Genomic DNA, 23293 nt, shown 5'->3' with positions numbered 1-23293 from the left:
TACATGCACTTTCTCTCTCTCTTTCTCTCTCTATCTATCTCTCTCTCTCTCTCACACACACACACACACACACACCCACACGCACACACACACATGCACACACACACATACATGGAAAGAGATTAGTGTCCACAGAGACTGTAGTTGAGCAGCATAAATTTGACTTTGTTCGGCATATATTACATTTCTGAGCACTTTCTTTTAAAAACATGAATGGAAAACATGTATATGCAAAGCCTGGGTTGGAATTGTGATAATAATAATGTGACTGTCACAGAGTTGTAGTTGTTGCTATGCCTCAGCTGTCAATTACTTAAAAGAAGTGTCTAATCAAGACTGAATTAATCCTGGATTAATCCAGCTGAGATCACCAGACTTTTTAAAGGAAAAAAACAAAACAAACAAAAACATTTTGTGCATTTTCAGTTTAGTGTTAGAACATTGACTCCAAACGAACAGCTACTGTTGCACACAAATGTTACGGCCATGTGGATTAATGAGTTCTTAATCCACATGGCCATAGGGGGAATACTCGATTCTGATTGGCTGCAGGGTGTCCATTAACCCCTGATATATGGACACCTACTAAGTAGTTCCAGTCAAATTGACTGTTTACCGCTGTAAAATTAATGCGCTACGTGGCATATCAAATCTGAATTTTATATTTCCAGCACTGAGTGCAGTCCGTCAGTCCTTCAGTGTCTTATCCTCTGAACACCACAGGGTGGCGACTGTAACACACAAGCTGCAGAAAGTTCACTTCCCCTCTAAATTTACTGATACGCGAATAATCGAGAGGGAGGAATAATCTCACATTCGCTGTTCAGCTCTCTGCTTCAGGCTGTGGCAACAGTAACGTTACACACGGCCGGTCATTTGTTCGTGAAAATCTTGCTATTGATTTGGGGACAATGACATGACTGATTAGCTAGCTAGTCTTGTTAGCTAGCATACTGTCAAATTATATTTACTGTTTGTCATCCGTGCTCAATGTTATTGACTTTGAATCTTGCTAGCATAGCGTTAGCTTGCTGGCTCGTCGCTGAGCGGACTAGAATATCTCCCGTTGCCAAGTCGTATCTATGGTCCGTCCTATTTACTGGAGGAGTGAACAACGTCTCCGTTGCATAAGAACCTTACGGGAGAGTAATGATTGTTCCAGGTATTAGTCAAACCCTCAGGCGTTACCAGGGAAACGAAGTTATGGCTTGTGAAAAACTTTATATTTTGATTGTAAAACGCATGAAAATGTAAATTAACGGTCCGAATTTCTTTTCTTTGGCAAGTGACCATGGTATAAGCGGGATAATGCCCTTCGAGGTGTCCATAAACAGAAGTTAATGGACTTCGCGGAGGCAACCGTCCTCCGCTGCGCGTCGGACGGTTCTTAGGCCTCCGCGTCGTCCATTAACTTCTGTTTATGGACACCTCGTCAGGCATTATCCCTTACTTATTCTAGCCTTATATGAGTTAAAATTATTTGGCACTCAGGTTTCCTCAGAACTAAGAGCCTTGTTTCCATGGTAACAAACAACAAAAATCGCTACCAAGTGGAAATAAATGGATAGAATTCTGAGGTATGTGGTTTCTGACACTGAGTGCTGTTCAGTGAACACCGACATGGAACAAATACTTTGCATTTGCAGCAGCAAAAAATATGATGCAGAAAGTACACTTCCCCTCTAAACTTAGTGATACGCAAATAATCTCACATCCCGTTCGCTATTCAGCTCTCTACTTCAGGCTGCGGCCACAGTAACGTTACACAAGGCCGATCATTTGTTTGTGAAAATCTTGACATCGATTTGGGGACAATGACATGACTGGTTGGCTAGCTAGTCTTGTTGTTAAACATACTGTCAAATTGTATTTACTATTTGTCAACCCTATGCAATGTTATTGACTTGGAGTCTTGCTAGCATAGCGTTAGTTTTCTGGCTCATCGCTAAGCGAACTAGAATATCTCCCGTTGCCAAGTCATATCTATGATCCGTCCTATTTACTGGAGGAGTGAACAACGTTTTTGTTGCATAAGAACCTTACGGGAGGGTAATGATTGTTCCAGGTATTAGTCAAACCCTCAGGCGTTACGAGGGCAACTTAGTCATGGCTTGTAAAAAACTTTATATTTTGATTGTAAAACGCATGAAAATATAAATTAATGGTCTTTATTTCTTTTCTTTGGTAAGTGACCATGGTATAAGTGGGATAACGCCCTTCAAGGTGTCCATAATCAGGAATTAATGGATGACGCGGAGGCCATTAATTCATGATTATGGACACCTCGTTGGGCATTATCCCTTACATCTCTACTGTAAAAAGAACTGTGCTTTGCAGTCTTGTCTTTGATTGATATTACTTTCGTTCGCCATTTTGGGAGAATATTATCAATAAAGCGGAAATAGACAGCTTTCCCTCACCCCCAGTGGTTCCTTGTGGTATTACCACCATTCGACCATCGCAGACCGAATAGCACAGTGAAAGCAAGGTTAACAGAAAACCTATATACACAGGTAATTTTACTACAGCTATTACATGTGCAATCAGTAGCCTCAGAATTATAAGTTAAAGCAAAAAAAGTGGTCTATTCTAAGTTAAATACAAATATTAACCTAAATATCCAATTGGGAGTACCTTTTATTCAGCTCTGAGTATTGTCTGTTGTTCCTATACAGCTGCCTGTGTGTTGCCCGAGAGGTGAAACAGTCAAGCCAGCTCAGATGAGCGTATGAATGTTTTTATTATGACGGCAGAAAAGTAAAATCATTCAGAGAGACCTTTTGGATTTAGTCTCAAAGTCCTCACCAACCCTGCCAACCACACAGAGCCATTTCTAGTAAACAAACCACCTGCTCAGTGTAAAAGTGTGGACAGACAAAGTTATCAACCAGCCAGGAAACAAAGTGGAAGATTTCGCCGCTGAAAAGCAAGACAGACTTCTCAAGGGATGAGGGAGAACCAGACAGATGTAAAATGAGAGTAAATATCTGATTTTCATTCATCAGGTGGACAAAAACACTTTCTCTTTGTTGGGGGCACAAACAGGCAGCTGTATGCTAACATGCTAGCCAAAACAACATGGTACGCTAACTGTATATGGCTGTATGTGCTGAAACTTACTGTGCATCAGATTTCTTCTTTTACATTTCATCACAGGTGTGTCGTGTGTCGTGTTTTTCCAATGAAAACAGTCATAATGAACACAGAATAGCTTTTTGTAACCAATGCATGTAAACTGTATGTCTTTTTGAAGTTTGAATTTGCGCCTGGCTTTCCTTACAGACATTCAGATCCAGTCAAATGCCATCTAGTGCCCTGCTGTGCATGTGTTTGATGTCTGTAAGAGATAGAACAAGCAAATGTTGACGCCTCTGGAGGTTCATTTCTCTAACCAATATCCAATATTCCTCTGGCTGGATTTGCGTCAGGGCTCCGCGTTATTGTTCTTTAAGTGACAGCCGATGACTCTCTCACAGATGGATGGGTTATATTTCTCAGAGTTTCTTCCTTATTTACTGTAATCAAACTGCACTCAGTCTGATGGTTTGTGATAAAGAGCTGTCAGCTCTGTCGGATGCGTGAGCAGTATGTAATTTGGGGCCCATCTCATTAGTTACGTGACACATCTCACCAATAACCTTCCAGATCTTACAGGGTCTTTAATGTTTACAGTCAGGTTATCTAGTTGCATAGGGAAGGAAAGCTTGAACTGCATCATCAATGTTTTATCAATTCAGATTTATGAATTTTTCAGTAGCCAAGGAGTTCTTCAAATGCAAGTCAACTTAGGAGAGGCTTGCTGAGAGCTTGGCTGTGTTTGTAGGCTGCTTGACATGCACTCTCTGTTTCTTGCACGTGCATCAAACTCGCTTCCTCCTTTGTTTTTGATGCGAACACCGTTCACTTTCTGTGGCTTTTGCCAGTTTTCTAAACTTAATTTCACATTCCTTGCCAACTGTACCGCTTGCCTCAAACTACCTTCTTCAGTTATTTATTTGCTGACTGCTGTTAGCGTCCCTGCTCCTGCATTTCTTAGTTTGTTGCTCTTTACACTTTGTTTTTGATGGAAAACTGTACACTGAATTTGCAACATCTCTGCTCCAGTGGTAGCCAAGGAGAAGCACCATCGGTGGTTGCTGTTGACTCAGGTTTTGTTTAAAACATTACCCCGAATCAATTTTTTTGGGAATCCTTGAGAGTTTTTCCTTCAGTTCCAGCCCAGCCCCTGTTCTGCAGTCCAGACTTTCTGCATTTTACTTTTCTCTGCAGACCCGCCTTGAGCAGTCGAAAGCAGGCTAGCTCCTCAGGGACAGTCTGCTGTGTAGTGGATGGATGACTGGCTGGCTAGCTTCATGTGTGGATGTACAGATGACTGGAGGGCTGGAAGTGTGGAAATAGAGATGACTGGCTTCTTGCAGGATCCGACAGAAAGAAAGACATAAACAACCATGAAAATCTATAACATGCTATGGAAATTACAAAGTATTTTTACATGTGCATATAGCATGAAAACGATTACTGGCCCACATAAGCCACCATAGATGAGTTTACAGGACAAGTGGGAGGTTTACTCTGAGGTCATCTTGCTTTTTCCATTTTTGAAATAATTCTGTGGTTGACAGAGAAGAATAAAAGGAAAGGAAAGAAAACAGAGATGGAGAAGATTTACAACCCACTTCCTCTTATGCTATACTTTTACCATTGGTGGTATGTTGCAGCCAGCTGAACTACCAGACATCCCCAAATTGAAAACATGTGGCTTGGACACAAATTTAATTATGGAACAGTAGAAAATAATCCAACAATAATCCAACATTTTGTACGGATCACATTGATCCATACAAAATGCAAGCAATACAGGAGGCTGACGATAAACAAAAAAAATGACAACTAACAAGCAACTGTGTCTTCTGACGCAACTGGCAGAAAAGGTTTAAAATGCTTAGACCACTTATTTAATGCTTCATTGAGTAATTATTATAATGTATGATAAACTATATAAATCATTTATTAATCTAGATAGGCACTCCATGGTACAGAAAAAAACAGTAACAATATAGTTAGATACTCTTAATTGGTGGTTAATCTGCAGGCCAGATCTGGAAATTCTAAGTTACTGGACACGTCACCTGCAAGATCAATCAGACAGTTCCACTGGCCAACAGCTGGCCCAAGATCTGCTACCAAGAGCCAGATCACATATGCTCCTCAGGTGCCAGAACACAGCCAGATTGTTTCAATATATATTCAAATTTTTGATCTCTCTATGAAATTCTCAGGGTAGGTATTTCTGATTGTTTCTGTGCCCCTATGGGAACTCCGTGATCACTTGCATCTGTCTTCTTAAAAGCTCTTTTTCGGTCTCTGTTTTGTTTCATTTTTTTGTATTGTAGTTTGGTTTATTCTTTTTGCACTTTCAATTGCCTAATTTTACATGTTGTCTTCATTCATTCATGTTAACTAAGCTCGACTAATCCCCTCAACTTACTTTAGGCCTTTGAATTAAGATATGAGGGCACAACTTTATTACACAACTCTTTTTTTTTTTTTCATCTTCACCATTATTAAGATAAAGGTGAGCCAGAGAAAGAAAATATCCCACCTGCTGAGTAGGTTGGAAGCATCTTTCCTGCCGTAACGAACCAAAAAGCTTAAAGGGTTGTGACGACAACTGAAAATTAACTTTGATGTTGTGTGTCACTTGCCAAATAGTTACCAGTTCAGTCTCTGTGGGTTTGCTTATTCGGCCCAAACTGATGTCAGAAAACACTGTTTTGTAATTCTCCTGTTGTACCTTTAATGTTGTTCTGGCTGTAGACTGAGACCCAGCAGCCTCTGAGCATCTGCCAGAGATGGTGATGTGTTGCTGTGGGGCCTGCAAGCATGTGACTTCTGTCCAACAGAGACAGCCAGACTGGCTGTACAGTGCATGGAGACATTCTTTGATCTGGTGCCTGAGTATAAGTGTGTTTGTGCATCTGCTCTTCGTCCTGAAAATGTCTACTGAACATATCCTGATTTGGAGCTAATTGATGTTACTGTGAAAGGTTAGCCATGTGTCACCTTCTTTTGCCATGGAACTCATGTTTTACTGACCTCAGTGCATAGTATCATGGTTGGTGGGACAGAACAGGTGAATAGGGTAGCATTTTTTAACTTCCCCAATTGATTACTCACATTAAGACAATTTTTTTCAGTTTTTGTACTTGTATGCTTTAATATGGAAATGAGGCATTATTTTGTTGTAAATGCAAACATAAATGCAGAACACACTACTGTTGGAGCTACAGCTGACTTTTTTCTGTAAATCAATTACACAACATTTTAGGTAACAGCTACTGAAAACAAAGGTGCTTATCTCAGTTTGAATTTCAAACATGTAATCAAAGATTAGGCTTAAAAAAATCTCACACATCACAAAAGTACATTTCAAATTTTTATTTTTATTTAAAAGGGTGAATATATTGAAAGGTGGTGAGTTTCGTGCATGTGATTGAAGCCAACCCATCACCAGAATAAATGTAGGCAAACCACAAATATGTTGAAACTAAAAAATGTTTGATGTGTGGCAATTTTCTTTATGTTCCTTTACATCAGGTTTCAATTGTATGTTCTGATAATGCCGTGCACATGATCTGGTTAGCTTAGGAAAAGCTCATGTTTTGGTTTACCTGGCTCTGTCGCAAACATTTCACAAACACAGCTGGAAAATCTCCCAATGCCTTGTGAAAAATATTTCGTGGTTCAGCGTTTATTATGTTGAAATGGCAACAGCTGTCTCCCGCTTGGCAGCCATCTCACCCACCTGTGGAAAAAGTGTATAGTAGATCTGATTTAATGACCATTTGTATCATATTTGATACGCAAGTTTCTGAGACCTCTATCTTGTCAACATAATCAATACTTTCCTTAAAAACCTGTTGTATATTACCTGATACATGTATTCTGCCCACTAGTGGATAATCATTCCACTGCAGGCAGTGGAAGGACTTTTTTTGGCTTTTTCAAAATGGCCGCTATCATTAAATCATTCTCACACTTTTGGCAGGAAAATCTTTGCTAATTTTCATGAAGTTACAGTAGGAATAACATTTATATTGTTACTAATTTTTTCAAGTAAATATGTTCTGTATTGAATCAATGCATAATTACTCAATGATTCATTCTTTTTATTACAGTTAAACTGTGTTAAAAATGTGTGTATCAAATTTGATACTGCAGGTATTTATCCCTGAATGGTCATGTCACATTTTTGTAATGTAATCTACATCAATCCTACCACAATAAAACCACACACTATTTTGCAAGCACTGCACTAGCAATCACCTCTCACATGCCTACTGTGAAGGTGTAAGGTGCATCTTTGCCTGAACAAGGACCGAAACTGTTCTTGTGCCGACCACAAAGTGAAAAAAAAGGCTGTGAAAAGTTTTATGTATAAAAAAACAATGAGAGAAACTGCCTAAAATGTTCTATATTTTCAAAATGTTATTTGCACAATTTGATTTGTATCTAAAATCAACATTGTTGTGAGCAAAAATTTGCCAAAAACGCCCAATGTATCAAATGTGATATAAAAAATATCTCATAAACAAAATGATATTGAACATTTTTTTGAGCTGATTTCGTTAAAAGGTTTTATAAACATCTCAGTTCCAAAAAATCTTAATTTTCTGACAATGTTTTGATAGGTCAGGCTTTATAGGTGTAGAATTTTATTTGGGAAAATAAAAAGTCATTCTCCTGTCCTATCCCTCACCCGTAATTAACATGAGCGTGGCACACAAACAAGCAAGGCTGCTAAGGATGATGTACAATAGTGCTTCTCCCAGTGAGTTGGAAGACATTTTCTTGACAGTTGCAGGCCGGCTGGACACTCTGCCCTGATCTAGTTTGTGCCCTTGGCTAAAACTTGAGTGTAGTACAGTAACGTGCTTATCTGGCTGTGACACTGTGACATGGGTTTTCCATATCAGGCCAGACAGAGGTCCACATGGACTTGGCTGGCTGTGTCTTTGGTGAGTGAAGTCTCTCTAGACTGCGGCTGAGCTCCTCTTCCTCGCTGCCAGTTAAAGAGGCCATCTGTAAGACTTATCCGGGCTGGGGGAGGACCCGCCAGGCTCCTGATTGAAGTGATGAGCTGTAAAATTGAGAGGGAGGGGGGTGACAGCCGGCTCCTGCCTGCTACACTGAGTTTCATCATGTCTGCTCAGAGATGAACCTTCCCGCTCTACCTGTTTTCTCCTGTCACTGTAAATGGGTTTGTTTATGTCGACAAGCCTGAGACTGCTGTGCGGTGGAGACTGTGAGGGTGCGCTGCTTTAGTTTCGCTCTCATCATACTATCGATCCATCATTCTAAGTGGGCTTATGGGGTGTGATTACACAGTTTGCTTTGGTTTGAACCATTTTTGTTTTCATTGGTCAATAAGAGGAATTGTAAATGTACGCAGACTTAAAAAAACGTCTCTGTGTGTGAATGTCAAATTTAATGGTGTAAAGTTTGTGCCTGCAAGCCCTTTATCAAACAGCATCTGTGAGCATTTTGTCTCCCGAGCCCTTGTAACAGACATGTGTGTACACGCTAGCAGACTGCCGTTTAAAAAAATTAACATGGGGGGGTTATAAAAAACCTAAAGGTGCATTGACTGGAGCTATAATTTGCAAAATGTTCATGTCAAACAAAAGAAGATCCAAATTGTTAATGAGACCTTTTTTTGCTGATGTCTTTAATTGATGTCAACTGTGAGAGCAAACGAGGTTTGATATGATGATTTGACAACTGAAACAGCAGTTTGTGGCACCGGCTTTACTCAGATGAGTCACCCTTGCACACTTCAAGGAAGTCGTTGTTTGAATCTTATTTTAGGATCGTCATTACCGGAAAAAAATTTTTTTTGTCAAAAACGACACTGGAATGCTAATTAAAGGCAAAAGGGGCATTTAAATGCAAGGTCACACGCAAAGTTGAACTGTTAAGATACATGTATGGTTGCTTTAAATGTCAAAAATCTTCTCAATAATCAGTTTTGCCCACAATTCCTATCAGTTATGTCTATGGTTATGGTGTTGTCTTTACCTGGTTTTAAAGGCTGCATTACAGTAAAGTGATGTTATGTTGTATGCGTTTTCAATACCTTTTCCACTTTATACTTCATTATATCTTTTACTGATGATTAAATCTCAATGTATTAATATTTTTTTGAAAGTGCAAATAGTCAACTCAACAATAGTATTGCAATATCAATATTGAGGTACTTGCAATATTTGATTTTGTCACCCAGTCATTGCATTAATGGCTTGCTTTTGATGAGAATTTAAAACCTCAAGATATATTGTGTATCGTAATACATGCCATACCACATACTGACTACATACCAATAGTGAAGAGGTTGACTTGCTGAGATCTGAGAACATGGCAGCATCCCGTAAAAGAAGTCAGCATGTGTGAGACGCAAACCTCAAACCCCCTTTAAAACCTGCCTACCAACTTAACATAGCATTAAGGGATTATTGATGGCATTTCAGATGCACTGGTTCTACTGTAGTATTTTTTACAACCAAAATGTCTGACTTCTTGTGGGGTTTTTTTCCCTTCCTGATGGACATGTTGTGTCAATTTTGCCTGTTTTTCAGATCTCAGCAAGCATTTTGGTGCTTACAAGCCTATCATAACTGACAGGAAAGATTGGCTTAACTGCAAATAAAAGACTGATTATTGTTATAAACTCAAATTTCAATCAAATCTATAAATTGCATTCAAGAGCTCTATTAGTCTATTAGTAGCTGGACTACTACTATTACTAGTTTGGTGCTTGTTGGCATCAATAAATTACTTTTTAAGAACTCCCCAAAAATAAATGTATAAATTCAGAACTGTCATGAGATATTTTGAAAGTGGCAGACAGCACATCACCTGTGAAAAGTGTTTACACAAACTCATCATTTCTCTCCATTCTACTTTATCCATTCAGATGTTGGGAGAGCAGTTCACGCCCCGGCACACATCACAGAGAAAGTGGTGCAGCTGTTCAGGAGTAAAAGTGAGTTTACCTTCTTGGCCTCCATCCAGCAGAAGTCCTCCACGTCGGGAGTCATATTCTCCATCCACGAGTCAGAACACAGGTAATCCATCTATAATCCTCTTCATTTTAGCCTGCAGCTCCTTTTCTGCACAACTTTATTTCCGTGGGTTACTGAGCACTCTCGTTTTAAATTAAACCCGGAGAAGAATTCTCATCTCACTCGTAGCTGTTTGCAGGTGGCTGTTGATGAGGTGTAGTGAAGTAAAGATCGGTGTGAGAATACTCCACTGCTGGTGTAAATCAGCAGGTGATGGGAGGGCGAGTCGACGGGTGGAATAATGGAGCGTTTCCTCCTGTACGCTCAGGGCAGAAAGATAACCTTCCATGTATTGTGTCTGAAAGATCAGCGTGAAGTACTTAGCAATACCAAGCCTGCTGATAATGTTACATCTTATTGTAGAATGCTGCATAAACAGACTTACAGCATTTCTGACTATGGCTGCTGCACTGATAACTAGAACATATGGTGTTGAAACTGAGCTGTGATGAAATTCTACACAAACAGTTTCACATGTATTTTTTTCTTACATTTTTCAACATTATCAATCCCTTTGTGGCGAAAGTCTTATTGAATTTGTGGCGATGGACAGAATTTTTGTGATGGCTGTATGACATCAGTGAGTGGCAGCAGCGAGCTCACCCCCGGCCCCCTGAGAAAAACAGTACTACAGTGAATTGTTTTAAAAGGGCAGGCAACATTGATTTTCCTCCACTCCTCTGAAGGTAAAAGCCTTCAGTTCTGCAAAACATGCAGTCAAAGTGAGCATATGAGGGAGTGTGTATACGTGTTTGTTGGCAGTCGAGACAAAGGCAAACTCATACACAGTGAGAGAGCTAGAGCCCCTCAACTGATGGAGCGAGTTGTGCAGTGAAGCTAGTCCTCTAAAATAAAGCAAACAAAGCAACCAAATCGTCTGCACTAAAGAAAGTTGTTATGGGCCCCGACTGTGGAACAGCCTGCCGGAGAACCTCAGGGTCGCGGAGACTGCTGAGGTTTTTAAAAAGAGGCTTAAGACCCATCTTTTTAACCAGGCTTTTAATTGAAATCTTAACTCTTTTTAATTCCTTTTAGGCTGTGCTAATCAGAGCACTTTTTATCCTTTTTTACTGTTTTATTCTCTGTGTTTTAGCCTTTATGCTTTTATTTTTTATAGTCTCTCATGTCTTATGCTCTTATGCTTTTATGTTTTAGTCCCTCATGTTTTTAGCCTCTATGCTTTCATGTTTTAGTCCCCCATGTTTTTTGCCTCCATATTTTAACCAATATTTTAACCCTTTACTGTTTTAGACTATCAGTTTTTAATCTCCAGTGTTTCCTCAGGGGGGCCTGCCAGATTGGGAGTTGTCTCTGGTCTGGCCGCGGGGGGTGCTGTCCCGTGGACGGTTCCGGCCTGGGCGACTAGAGGGCTCTGCACTTTGGTGCGGGGCCTCCTGTCTGCCCGGGTTGGGGTGGTCTCTGTGGTGGGGCTCCCTGCGACCTTGGACTGGGATCTCTCCCAGTGTGGTTGGCCCCCCAAAGGTAGCTTCCTAAAGCTTCCTCTGTGCCTCAGGTCTCGCTGCCCAGCCATGTCTCTGTAGTGACAGCTAGCGTTTGTGTAGGTGTGAGTGTGTGTGTCTGTGTGTCTGCGTGGCTGTGTGTGTAGGTGTGAGTGTGTGTATGAGTGTGTATATATTTGTGTGTGTCTCTGTGCTTGACTATGGGGGTGGGAGGGTTGGGTTCTTTTAAGCTTCTTCTCCTGATTTTATTTGCTGTTTCTCTTTTTCTGCTGTAAGGCACTTTGTGATACTTTCTGTATGAAAAGCGCCATATAAATAAAGGTTGATTTGATTTGATTTGAAAGAGTAGCAGCAGGTCAGAGGCGTGTACAGCTTTTTGTCACTCATAAAAAGTGAAGTAATGCTAAGTTAAAGTTGTAGTTCCCTCATCCACGATCCTTCAGCTTTTTGGTGAGTGGCTGACGAGACGTCCCCTGACCGCCATCACGTCATCATAAGAAAGCCTATCAAGGACAAAACAACAGATCACTTCCTGGCAACACAGTAAAGCTGTATCACTCAGTATAGTAACTACCCTACTTATCCTACAAGTTACTTAAAGTAGTAATATGGTGGTTATCATATTAACTTCCTTCTCTGCGCTCATTGGTCTATGATTACCTGCTGTACAGTATGATAAACTCTTGAGGAGAAATGTGTTTTCCCCTGTTGTGCTTTCAAGGTGACCCAGAGAGTTGCTTTTTAGCCCCCCCCCCCCCCTCTCTATCATTGTGTCGTTCTCTTTCTCTCTCACCTTATCTACAGGCGTAATTGCCACACAGTGTGGTGGCCCAAACAACAGCGAGGCTAAATGGAGCCAGGTTCTGTCCTCCTCCTCCTTCAGGCACAATCACATGCACCATGCAGCATGTGTAGCTTGGACAAAGCAGATGATGCATTAAAGGCACTCAGCCACACTCAAACACACCCAGTTTGTCAAACATTCTGATTGCTAAGCCAGTCTGTGACATTTATATTGTTGAGAAATAATTGGTTGGGGGAGTGTAGTTGACTTTTATATGGTCTGTTCACCCAAATTATAGAGAGGCATATTTCTGTACTGACCTTACATGTGCAATATGCGAATTGGTTTTAGTCGCTTAGTTTTTTAGCAAGAAATCATTGATCAAAACAGCAAAATCAAAAGTTTGAATAGGCAATGGGATGTGTACAATTATCTTTGGTTGTGTTTGTCAACTCATCCATCCATCATAACCTCCTGCTTAAGAGGATTTGCGGAGCTATAACAGTACCTGTCACAGCGAGATCTATGGATAATGGAGGGTAACTGGATAATGTTTGTAGTGAGAAACAATGCTGACTAAGTGGCAGAGGTTTCTTTTGTTGATATCTCAAAATGTCAATGAATAAAACTAACCCTACTGTATATGCACTACTAAATACGGTAGGGTAAAGGTGAAGATATGCTTCCTTTCTTTCCTGCGCTGACTCATGTAACTGGGCTTTTTTTTTAATTTTGTGTCGTAAGTATAACAGAATAAACCTCTCATCAGTTATTTCACTTGTAAGACCTGTGTATTGTGGCGTATCATAAAAAGATATTGGGATGCAAATCTAACCAAGTCAAGCTGCGGCAGGCTGAAGTTATTTTGACAAGAGCTGTTGTGTGAGTCTGACTGCCACACTGCGAGTGTAATTAAATTTGGCGAGATGGACAGAGCCTTTACTGGCTTGGTGCAGACCTGTGCTCCATTGTGACCGAGGATTTGTTCTGAACCCCTGAATCCTCTCTGAAGGCCCTATTAGAGCCATCGGCGGATGCCCATTCTTTCCTATTATAACGCAGGCCTCCCATTCAGCCAGTTAACAGACAGCTAGCTGCATCGCTCGGCCAAATCCAATCATACATTCCTTCTCTTTTCCCTTTTTACTTCTTCATCTTTCTTTCAGCACAATCAAAACCATCCTCTCTTCCCACCCACCTCGTCTGCCAGCTCCACTTTCCTGATATGATAATATCCTTCTCTCCTCTCTCCTCTCATCCTCCGCTCTCCACATCCTCAAAGTGAAAGCATCTTTTGAATGCAAGTATTTCTCAGTACCCGCTGCAAAAGCAGAAGAAACTTTGTTTTTCTTCTTGTGCCCGGCACTGGGGAATGGGAGAGAAGGTTTATTGCTGCTCCACTAGGCTGAATAGAACAAAAAGAGCCTATTTCTGCCTAGCCAGCACTTTTCTAGGTCCAAGTAACGCTCTCATTGTCAGCAAGTGGCAGGAGCTCTGTGATGAACTAACTCCTCACTGCTCTTCCCACCTGAGCACTTAAACACCAAAGCTGCTCAGCTAGTTCCTCCAGCTGCTCTGTTCATCTGCCAGCCCTTTCTCACTCTACAGGTCTGCCTCTCCCCCCATGCCTCAGTTCGTAAGCACCTACAGGTTCCTCTCTTTGAAGGAAACATGCTGAGCTGAAGTCGACATGGGGTCAGAGTTAAACACAGAGTGAGTTGTTAGAATAGACTGTGTAGCAAAACTTTGGGAATGTTTGTGAGCGAGCACAGGGAGGTGGAATGCAGTAAGTATTTGCCCCAATGCAGAATAATGGTGCATGTCATTGCGCCAGAGAGCTACGTGCTTAATGTCACGGCAGTTTGGTTAGGTTTAGGTAAAGATTGGAACATGTGATGCTAGACCCTGGTCTCTTGGGTGAAGATCCTGTGCGTGTAACCGACCACTCCACACCGACCTCTAACCCTCTTGTGACTATACTACGTCGAGTGGATCAGATCTTTTCATATTGTCAGGATTGGTTTATGTTAGAGTTTGCTTAAAACTCAGTGCGTCTCATCGAGACACAGAACCTTCTGCATCGGTATGAGACACCAAAGGACGTGACAAAACATTGGTATTGGAAATCCCGGGAGTGAAATGAGGCTGATATCACTGCCCTGTGAAGCATGCAGCTATCAGATGGAACATTGCAGTCATTCAGGCATTCCTAAAATTCATCACAAAAAGAATGTTAGTAACTCGAATAAAAATTCAGACAGTAGAGTAGTAGAAGCAAAAGTAGATAGAAGTAAGGAAGCAAAAACAGACCTTCTCCTGTGGAAAGACCCGTTTTCAATCAAGCACTGCTGCACTTGTGGCTAGAACCCTAACCCTAACCTAACAGTTCTGTAGGTTGGCATTGTACTGACGTCACTGAGAATCAGCCTATATCCATCCTTTACTCCACCCACCTGATAGTGACTTTTATTCCCCCTCATAAATTGCTGAAGATTACCTTTGCGCTAGTTTATTTGTATTTTCAGCATTCTTCCAGCTTTATTGTTTTTTTTGTATTTATTAATATTTGATCCGAAATAGCTTTGGAAAATCTACAACGCATTTACAAAAGTTTACTGCAGTGTGGTTTTCATCGATATAATCCTAGTTAGTAATTCTATCGGAATAGCTGCGTCTCCTTTTTGTAGTTAAGGGTTGTATCAGTCCTCAGTGTGATTATTTGACAGGAAACCTGCTGGCTTTGATTCTGAACTCCTGATCTCCCCCATGGAGTACGGGTGAGGGATGAGCTGGGCCCTCTCACCTCAGAGAGATACCAGCTTCCATACTGCACTATTATTCTTTGACGATATTTGCTCCACACAAAATGATGCCATACATTTCACCCACTGACTAACAATGATGTCCTCTGCTCCCCGGTCTTCTTCTGAATTCTGTTAACTAACATGTGCTGACCAAAGTGCAGATTGTTTTGTACTTAGTTAGTTAGGTTGTACTGAATTTTTTCCTTCCCATATAATTGCTGGTGCACGCACACCACCATGATAAAAAAAATAGAAAAAAAAAACAGATTCATCTCGACAGGCCAGCCAGGTTCATTCAGATGATGGAATTTGCAAACTGACGTGAACTCATCAAACTGGACAACATGTTGAAGTCACTCATACATGCTCGCAGTTTTGATATTAACATTTGGTCCCTCGGTTGCAGCCTCCATTTCTGCGAGATTGCCCTTTGAAAACAAAACACATCATCGGGTAGTGCAGCCTTACATCTACTGAAGCAGCCTGTAGGGAAGGAACCCCTGAAGGACATCAAGTGGACAGGAAAATAAATTACTCAGCAGCACGACAAAGGCTCTGCTTGTTTACTAGCAACAAAAAGGCAATCTTAGACCTGCCCTGCCCCACACTTCCCCGAAACCTCCAGTGTATTTTTTGTTCGTTTGAATGACAGGATCCCCCGATGCCCATGAGACAGCCAGACCACCTCCACCTGTCCAATAGTCTTCAGACCCCAGAGACCTTCACCAGCCTCCTAGCTGCCCTCCTCATAAAAGAAGAAAACACAAAAAACTTTCTGTCAGGAAACAATTCAGAAACCCCAAAAAGGTCTTTCAGCCTGAGGATGGCTATGGCTGACTGTTCTCTCTCAGTTTCTTTTTTTTTTTTATCTTTACTCTTAAAGAAAGTTGTCCTTGTCTCTGCTGGGAGTTATCCTGGAGCAACACTCAAAGGGAATTACATCTTGGACTATGGTGATAAGGACCTACTGATTTACATCTCATTATTTCCCAATTAAGTGAGTTAGCCAGTTCACTGACCTGACAGAATCAGGAATGTCAGGGCTATCATTGCATGGATAGCTACTCCTGAGTTTTGGGAGAAGCTTAGTTCAGGAGGTAGAGCGGGTCGTCCACTAATCAGAAGGTTGGTGGTTTGATCCCCACACCACCTGGCTGCACGCTAAAGTATCCATGGGAAAGACGCTGAACTAGGGCTGGGTGATATGGCCTAAAAATGTAATCTTCGATCTTTTCACACCAAACTCGATTTACGATTTAAATTGAACATTTTTTTCCTTCTCAAAAACAACCTACAAATGACAAAGAAATAATTGAAAGCATTGCTTTTATTTTAAGGCTTTTATTGTAAAAACAAAATTGCCATTTCAATGTAAACATTGCACCTCCAAACTCACTTGAAAAAAAAACGTGTCCCTTTTGGATAAAATGCTTTTGTAAACATAAATTGAACATGTCAGATTGCATGTTTTTATAAAAACAGATCAGTTTCTCCATTGGGATTGATAAAGTGTGAACGAAGCTTTCATTAAACAGTATTTTGTATCCCTGAAGATATGTGAACAAAATTAAACATCTGCATTGCATTGCATAGTAAACATGACATGTTGTATGTACAGGACATGAGGTGTGTGCTTGCTGTCTTTTTAACACAATTTTGGCCAGGCAGACGAGCCTGTCTACTACCTCTGGATTGAGACATGCCCTGTTGTGGCTTTGTAGAACAAAGCTTTTAGCATGAGGATGAACCTCTGGCTTTCCCACTGTGAGGGCACCACATCTTTGCGATATGCAACATGACTGCATCAGTAAAAGCTGTCCTCTGGGACCCTTTCTTCTCATATGTGACACAATGATTAAATGATTCCGCTAATGGTGGCTGCTTTTTAGCAGGTGTTTGTGGGCTGCTGCCCTCCTGTACATTTTGTAGTGAACAACAAGTGTCCCACTCTGATAAGTCTGTTTGAGATGCTGAAATAAACTGGTTGGTCCGCTGTCTATAGTTGCAAAAGCCTTTACTACAGTGGCTTTTAGGAACAAACTTTTGGCTTGCTGCATGTTGTTGTGTTTGTTTCTCTGTGGAAAGTCAATGCCCACTATGAACTATGGGAGCCCATGTGGAGCGGTGGCACGGCAAGTTAAAGAGAAAATCGATTTTCATTTTTTAAAATCATGCTAAACCACAAACTCGAATGAATCGTTTGTACCGATTTATCGCCCCGCCCTACACTGAAACCCAAATTGCCCCTGATGAGCAGGTTGGAGTCTTGCATATGTGACGCGTAGCTGCTAATAATGTCACACTCAACGCACACATCACATCCCGTTGATTTCTATACCTCAAGCTGGACTCAGTTGTAGCAGTTATACCTATTTGCCAGCACCTTCCCATGTGATCACCTTTTGCTAAACTTCCATAAAGAATAGCCATGCAACAAAATTAAGCACTTTGTCTCAATAATGATTCCAGCTACATTTTCTAGGTCAGTAACTGAAGCATTGGTGCGTTTTCCATCATAGTTTTCTCGCTTACCTCCTTCTACCCTTCCACGGACAAGCTCCAGAGTGTTGACCTCCCTATTGAGCAGATAATTGGCTGTCAGCTGCCCTCCATAAAAAAGCTGCATGACACTGAGGGTGAGGAAAAAAGGACAGCGTGATGTACAGCCAAGTCCACACTCCGGGGCAGCCATTCATTTTCAAAACTTTTCTCTTACAGATGACGCCAGAGCTTTTTTTGATAAAGCACACTTGTCACCTCAACAGCTTCTTCCCGGAGTTGTCACCGCACTCTTGAGACCCCTCCAGAGCTCGCAATCACCATCTCAGGAGACACAGCCTGTAACCCTGCCTGTGTGGCTGTTTATTTATTACTCAGCAGTTTGAAACACCACTTCTCCTGGTCTCAGCACATTTATTATACTGGAAATGAAGAAAAATGAGGAGAGGCATTAGGATGAGGAAGTCCATCTTAAAGGATTAGTTTTCCATTTTATTTTTTTTAATTATTAATTTTCTTGCAGAGAGTTTGATGAGAAACATGACATATGAAGCTACGGCCAGCAGTTGGGTGCCCTAGATAAGCGCAACGATAGGAATTATGTTAAAAGAAAAACAAGCGAACAAGCCGACCAACACTGCTAAAGATAACACATTATATCTTGCTTGTTTAGAAGTTTACAAATAACATTTCATCCTTTTTGTGTCACACCATTACTAGACATGCCGGTGACTTTCCTGGTTATGTGCAAATTGTTTCTCAGAAAATGACAAGTTGTTATTTCTACATTCAGGTATTCAGATATAACGTGTTCATTATTGACCATCTTTGGTGTTGCTGGCAGGCCTGTTTTGTTCAAAGTGACAGAGGTGGAATAGCTGTCGTCCCTACTAGACAGATATGAGAGCCAATCAGTCCTCTCACCTAAGTCTTTGCCATAATGCGAAAAATGATAAACTTTCTAAATCACATAAGGTCCCCTGGTTATATGATTCATGTACAAATACAAATTAAGATTTCTGCCTGCTCCCATATCTGATAGAGGTGAATGACATTCTGTGTTTGCTGCTCACAGCAAAGAAAATGTACAGACAAAAACACATTTGACAGCTACATCTCATTCCAGAAATAATGTTTCTGTCACTCTGGATAATCAGACTTGAATGTGGTGAACAACTTTTAGTGAAACTAATTAAACAGAGAACATAGCTTCTTGTACTCCCACCACAGGTCTTGTAGGGATCTGATTAGATTTAAGAATGCCTCGCTGCTCGAGAGAACAGTGATGTAAATCAAAAAAAAAAAAAAAGGGAAAGGGAATAAGGATTCACAACAAGACACTGACCACTACCTATCCAGTCACACTGCATGCCGTATTGCCCAAAGATACATCATTAATTCATGCTGAATGTATATTTATGGAGTGGTGTACATATAGTCCACTGACTAGTCTATATGTACCACACAGTGTGGGAGGTTGCCTTATGTGACAACATGTCAGTGTGTCTCTGTACATACCTAGCTAGACAAATCCCAGCACTTGCAGTCATAAATATTCTGTTCTCTTATCACATGGAGCTTCTCAGTTTATAGCAGTATGGAAATGTTATTTTAAGGGGGCCTTCATATAGATAGAATTCGGTGTTGTCATGTTGCATGATGACGTGAGGACTGTGTGTTGGCAACAGATATCTAGACATTCCAGGCAAAGATATGTCTCAGTCATTGTTTACAATCCTATTAGCAATTTAAGATGCAAGAATGGACTTGGAGTTGAGTGACAATGCTTATCTCTATAAACAGGTTTGTGCATATAAATTAAGATTTTTTTTTTTTTTATAAAAAAGGGTCATTAAAAGCTGAATTATCATCAAATGTTCCTGATTAGGGGCACCCATTTGCTTAGTTGTTAGGGCAGGCGTCCCACGTACAGAGGCTTTGTCTTTGCTCCAGTGACCCTGGGGTCGAGTCCCGGCCTTGGGTCCTTTGCTGCGTGTCACCCCCCTCCTTCTAATCCTGTTTCCTGTCATCTTTCAAGCTGTCTTTTCAATAAAGCCATACAAAGGCCAAAAAATTGAAAATAATTTTTTAAAAAGATTAAAAAAAGAGATCGCATTTCAGCCAAAGCGCTATGCCTCTTTTGTTTTCTACACTGATTATGTATCTGCATGCAACCAAACCCTGCTTAAACCATGATTGCTCATTACTATTCTGACTGCAAACGGACACCAGAAAGTTGTGTTTTTAGTCTGCAATAGAAGAGGAGCAGTGGATATGCAAGTTATTTTTTAATACGTAGTCATACAGTCAAATTCATGCAAAAATAAATAGACAAATGCATACATAAATAAAAAACATATCATAGACCCCATCAAATCTAAGGAAATGTTTCTAAATGTTAGTCGTATGTTAACATAAATGAGAAGAAAATCTCAAATTGTGCCCCAGCTCAAGTCCTTTATCCTCTGAATTACACATTCCTAAACTCAGTGTGTCCGGTGTATTTGGCTCACAGAACCAGCTCACAATGCAGCCTAGGAGTGCAACATTCAATGTCCAAATTCTGAGGGAAAAAGCAGTGAGTCCTTTGCAACCCTCCATTTCTCAGTACCCTTTGAATGCTGACCATAGACAGCGTTTAGGTAATCCTGATCAATTTGCACACTTATATATTCAACCTACTGTTTAAATACAAAACATGGTTGCTAGATCTTCATTCATGCATTGATTTTTGTTCAGAGAATTGTGGCCTGCACAGAAGCACCATTTTGCTCCAACATCAATTCCAAACAGATTAGAATCATAAACAAGTCTCTCTCTACCACTGCTAGCCCAAATTATTCTTTGATATGCAAACAGGATTGTTTTTTTCTTTTTTGAAAGCATGGATGCTCACATCAGGGGTCTGTTAGGCCCACGAAGTCACTGTTGGCAAAAAATTACTTTGTAAAATGCTGGTTGAAAGGATCAGTAATGAAAAGAAAGCTTTTAGAATGATGATAAGACTCATTGTTTATATTTTGCACAAAGAAGCACCCAAACAAATGTGTCATTTTTTTGTGTTTGTCAGGCTAGACAATTTGTTTCAAATGGATTGCCTGATTCCCTTTAATTAAATATGCTGTAATGTGGAGCTACAATAACGACCACTAAATGCTTCATAAAATAAATGCTAGCTGTGAAGTGGAGTTCATGCCTTTGATGTTTATTTCACGAGTCAAATCAGGATAGCGCGTTTCTGCTTGTTTAGTGAGTCCAAGCCTCTCGAAGCCCTGGGGAGGCTTCTGATAGTGGAAGAAGCAAAACTGGAGAGCTCTTGCTCTCCTTTTACTCCTTGTTCGATGCAGATGATTCTTCCTCCAGCTGACAAGTATCAGTGGCTCTGTCTCTTGCAGCATGATGGAGACGAGCTGTCAGGTCGCTGCCCGGTGCAGCCGCAGAGTGATGTATTCATTTAATTTGAGAGTGATGGCATGCTGTACAAAGACAGCCGAACTGGCCAGTGATAGTCATGCTGACTTTACCTCCCTCTCTCTCTCTCTCTCTCTCTTTCTCTCACTCATATAAACGCACGCACGCACACACGCACGCACGCACACGCACGCACGCACGCACGCACGTAAGTAAGCCATCAGCCACTGCTCATTGTGTGCAAATGCTATTATGGAAAAACATTTCCCTGTGATGCTTGTTAATTTACTGTGTGATAATTGTTTTAGTATTAACGCGGCACGCTGTGCGGGGGGCTGATGCGTCGTCATTAGCTCTGTGGAAAGGTTTGAACTCAGTCAGCTGAACCCTACAAGACTCCACTTGCTCAATGTAGTGTTCTCACCTCACCCCTCACTGCACATCCTTTCGCTTGCGATGCCTCACTTTTTCACAGTTGACTTTTTTAGAAATTGTTAAAAGTTTAATGTGAATTTTTGTAGATGCTCTTTTTCCACATTTTTGATCCTTTAGATGGATTGGATATTCGATACTCGTGACGTTACCTGGCCACAAAAATAAAAGTGGCTGATGTAAACCGTCGCGTGAAAGGGAGCTGTAAACCTACACCCTCATCACTGGAAACGGGATTTAACTCACAAGTCAGGGAGAAAGGTGACTGGCCTCTACCATTATGTGTAGAGTAGATGTAATGTAAGTAGAGTAATGGATGAAAAAGCACTGAGATAACTATAGACGCACAGTTAACTTTAACAATTGTGCAAGTGAAGAATAGATTTGTTCATCTTTATTCTCATTATTTTTGGAATATGGCACTTTGACCAGTGTCTTTACATTTCTTTAACGTTTACTTATTCAGATAGGGGACACTGAGTGCAGTGCTCTCTTTTTCAGGAATGCCCTGCTCACATTAACACAGTTACACATTGCCCAGTACATCTACAGTCTGATCTGAGCAGCTCCACTGAAGTGGTTGGGATTTAGGGCAAGCACTGCTTTCACTTTCTCCGCCCAGATTTATACCACCTGTCTAGGGAACCCCCTGACCCTCCGACCACAAGCCTTCTCCTCCAAACCTTTAGACCACTGCTGAAACCGAGTGTATGTGCATCTCATTTTTAAGTTTATCCTATATGTCACCAGTAAAATGTCCAGTGCTGGTTAGATGTTAGTTTTGATCACATGTGATGTTTTCCCGTGTTATAAATCAACGTGCAAAATTGATTGCGGGAGAGATTTAAAAACATGCATGTAAAAAAGATTATATTAAAACCGATATAGTAGAAATACCAATGAGAGCATTTGTGCATGTTACAGTAACTGCCCCGTTACTGCAACACAGCAGCATTGTTAAAAGCAGTCTGACAGGGCAAAAAAAGATCAGAAAAAATTTAAACAAACCTCCAGGCCAGGGAAACATCAATAATATGGAGGAGAATATTTGACATACTATGCTTACCCTTAATGTTTGCATGGTGAGGGCAGATTTAGTTTTACATGCAAATATTTCAGGCTGTGGATAATCCGGTTAAACTGTTGTTGTCCTGTTTACAACCTGTGTAAATGTTTGCTTGTACTTGTACATCGCAGCTCCATTAACAGATCTCGTTAATTACTTTATTAATACAATGTTATATAGCCGAAGAAACCTCCCTCTCTTGCATCATATTCAGACCATGCCGTCTTGCTTACATCATTACATCATGTCTTGGAGCTGCAGGTGGAGGTTGTGAATTCTAATGTGTGCCTGTCAGGTGTGAATATTATGTTGTGATATTTCATGTGTTTGCCATTTTGTTTGTGTTGAGTTCATCTCTATTTTATTCATTTTCTAAACAGGAAGATGGATAAATCTAATGCCGCACAGCCTCGATTGATATTCTCTGGTGTGGGTCCACTCTCCCTTCCCATAAATATGCATGAGAGCTGCTGAGCTTTGGTATTGAATGGGCTTGATCCCTGTGTGAATGTGTGTGAGTGTCTGTGTCTTTGTGCCTGAATATATTGGGATGGGATGGGTTTTGGCCCGGTTGGGGTTATTGGAGAGCCGTCTCACATACAGTAAATGTTGTGTGCGTGGATGTGTGTGTGCTGAGAGGCCCGGGGTTCCAGTGTCGGGGTCACTTGCAGCCGCAGGGAAGCTGAAATGTCATGACTGGTTGCCTGCGGCTCTCG

At 41.0% G+C, this 23293-nt stretch overlaps 1 protein-coding gene across 1 annotated transcript in view; it reads left to right on the top strand.

Annotated features, from left to right (window-relative positions):
• Window positions 1–23293, top strand: part of LOC115580439 (protein kinase C-binding protein NELL1) — a 283933-nt gene that overhangs the window by 27259 nt on the left and 233381 nt on the right. The window contains exon 3 of the mRNA XM_030414756.1: window positions 9974–10124. Within this exon, the coding sequence (XP_030270616.1) occupies window positions 9974–10124 (151 nt within the window). The remainder of the gene's footprint in view (window positions 1–9973; window positions 10125–23293) is intronic.

This window comes from Sparus aurata, chromosome 4 (genome assembly GCF_900880675.1).
Source record: "Sparus aurata chromosome 4, fSpaAur1.1, whole genome shotgun sequence".
Classification (NCBI taxonomy): Eukaryota; Metazoa; Chordata; class Actinopteri; order Spariformes; family Sparidae; genus Sparus; species Sparus aurata.
Note: the sequence above shows the minus strand (reverse complement) of the source record. Positions and strands in the feature narration are given on the sequence as shown.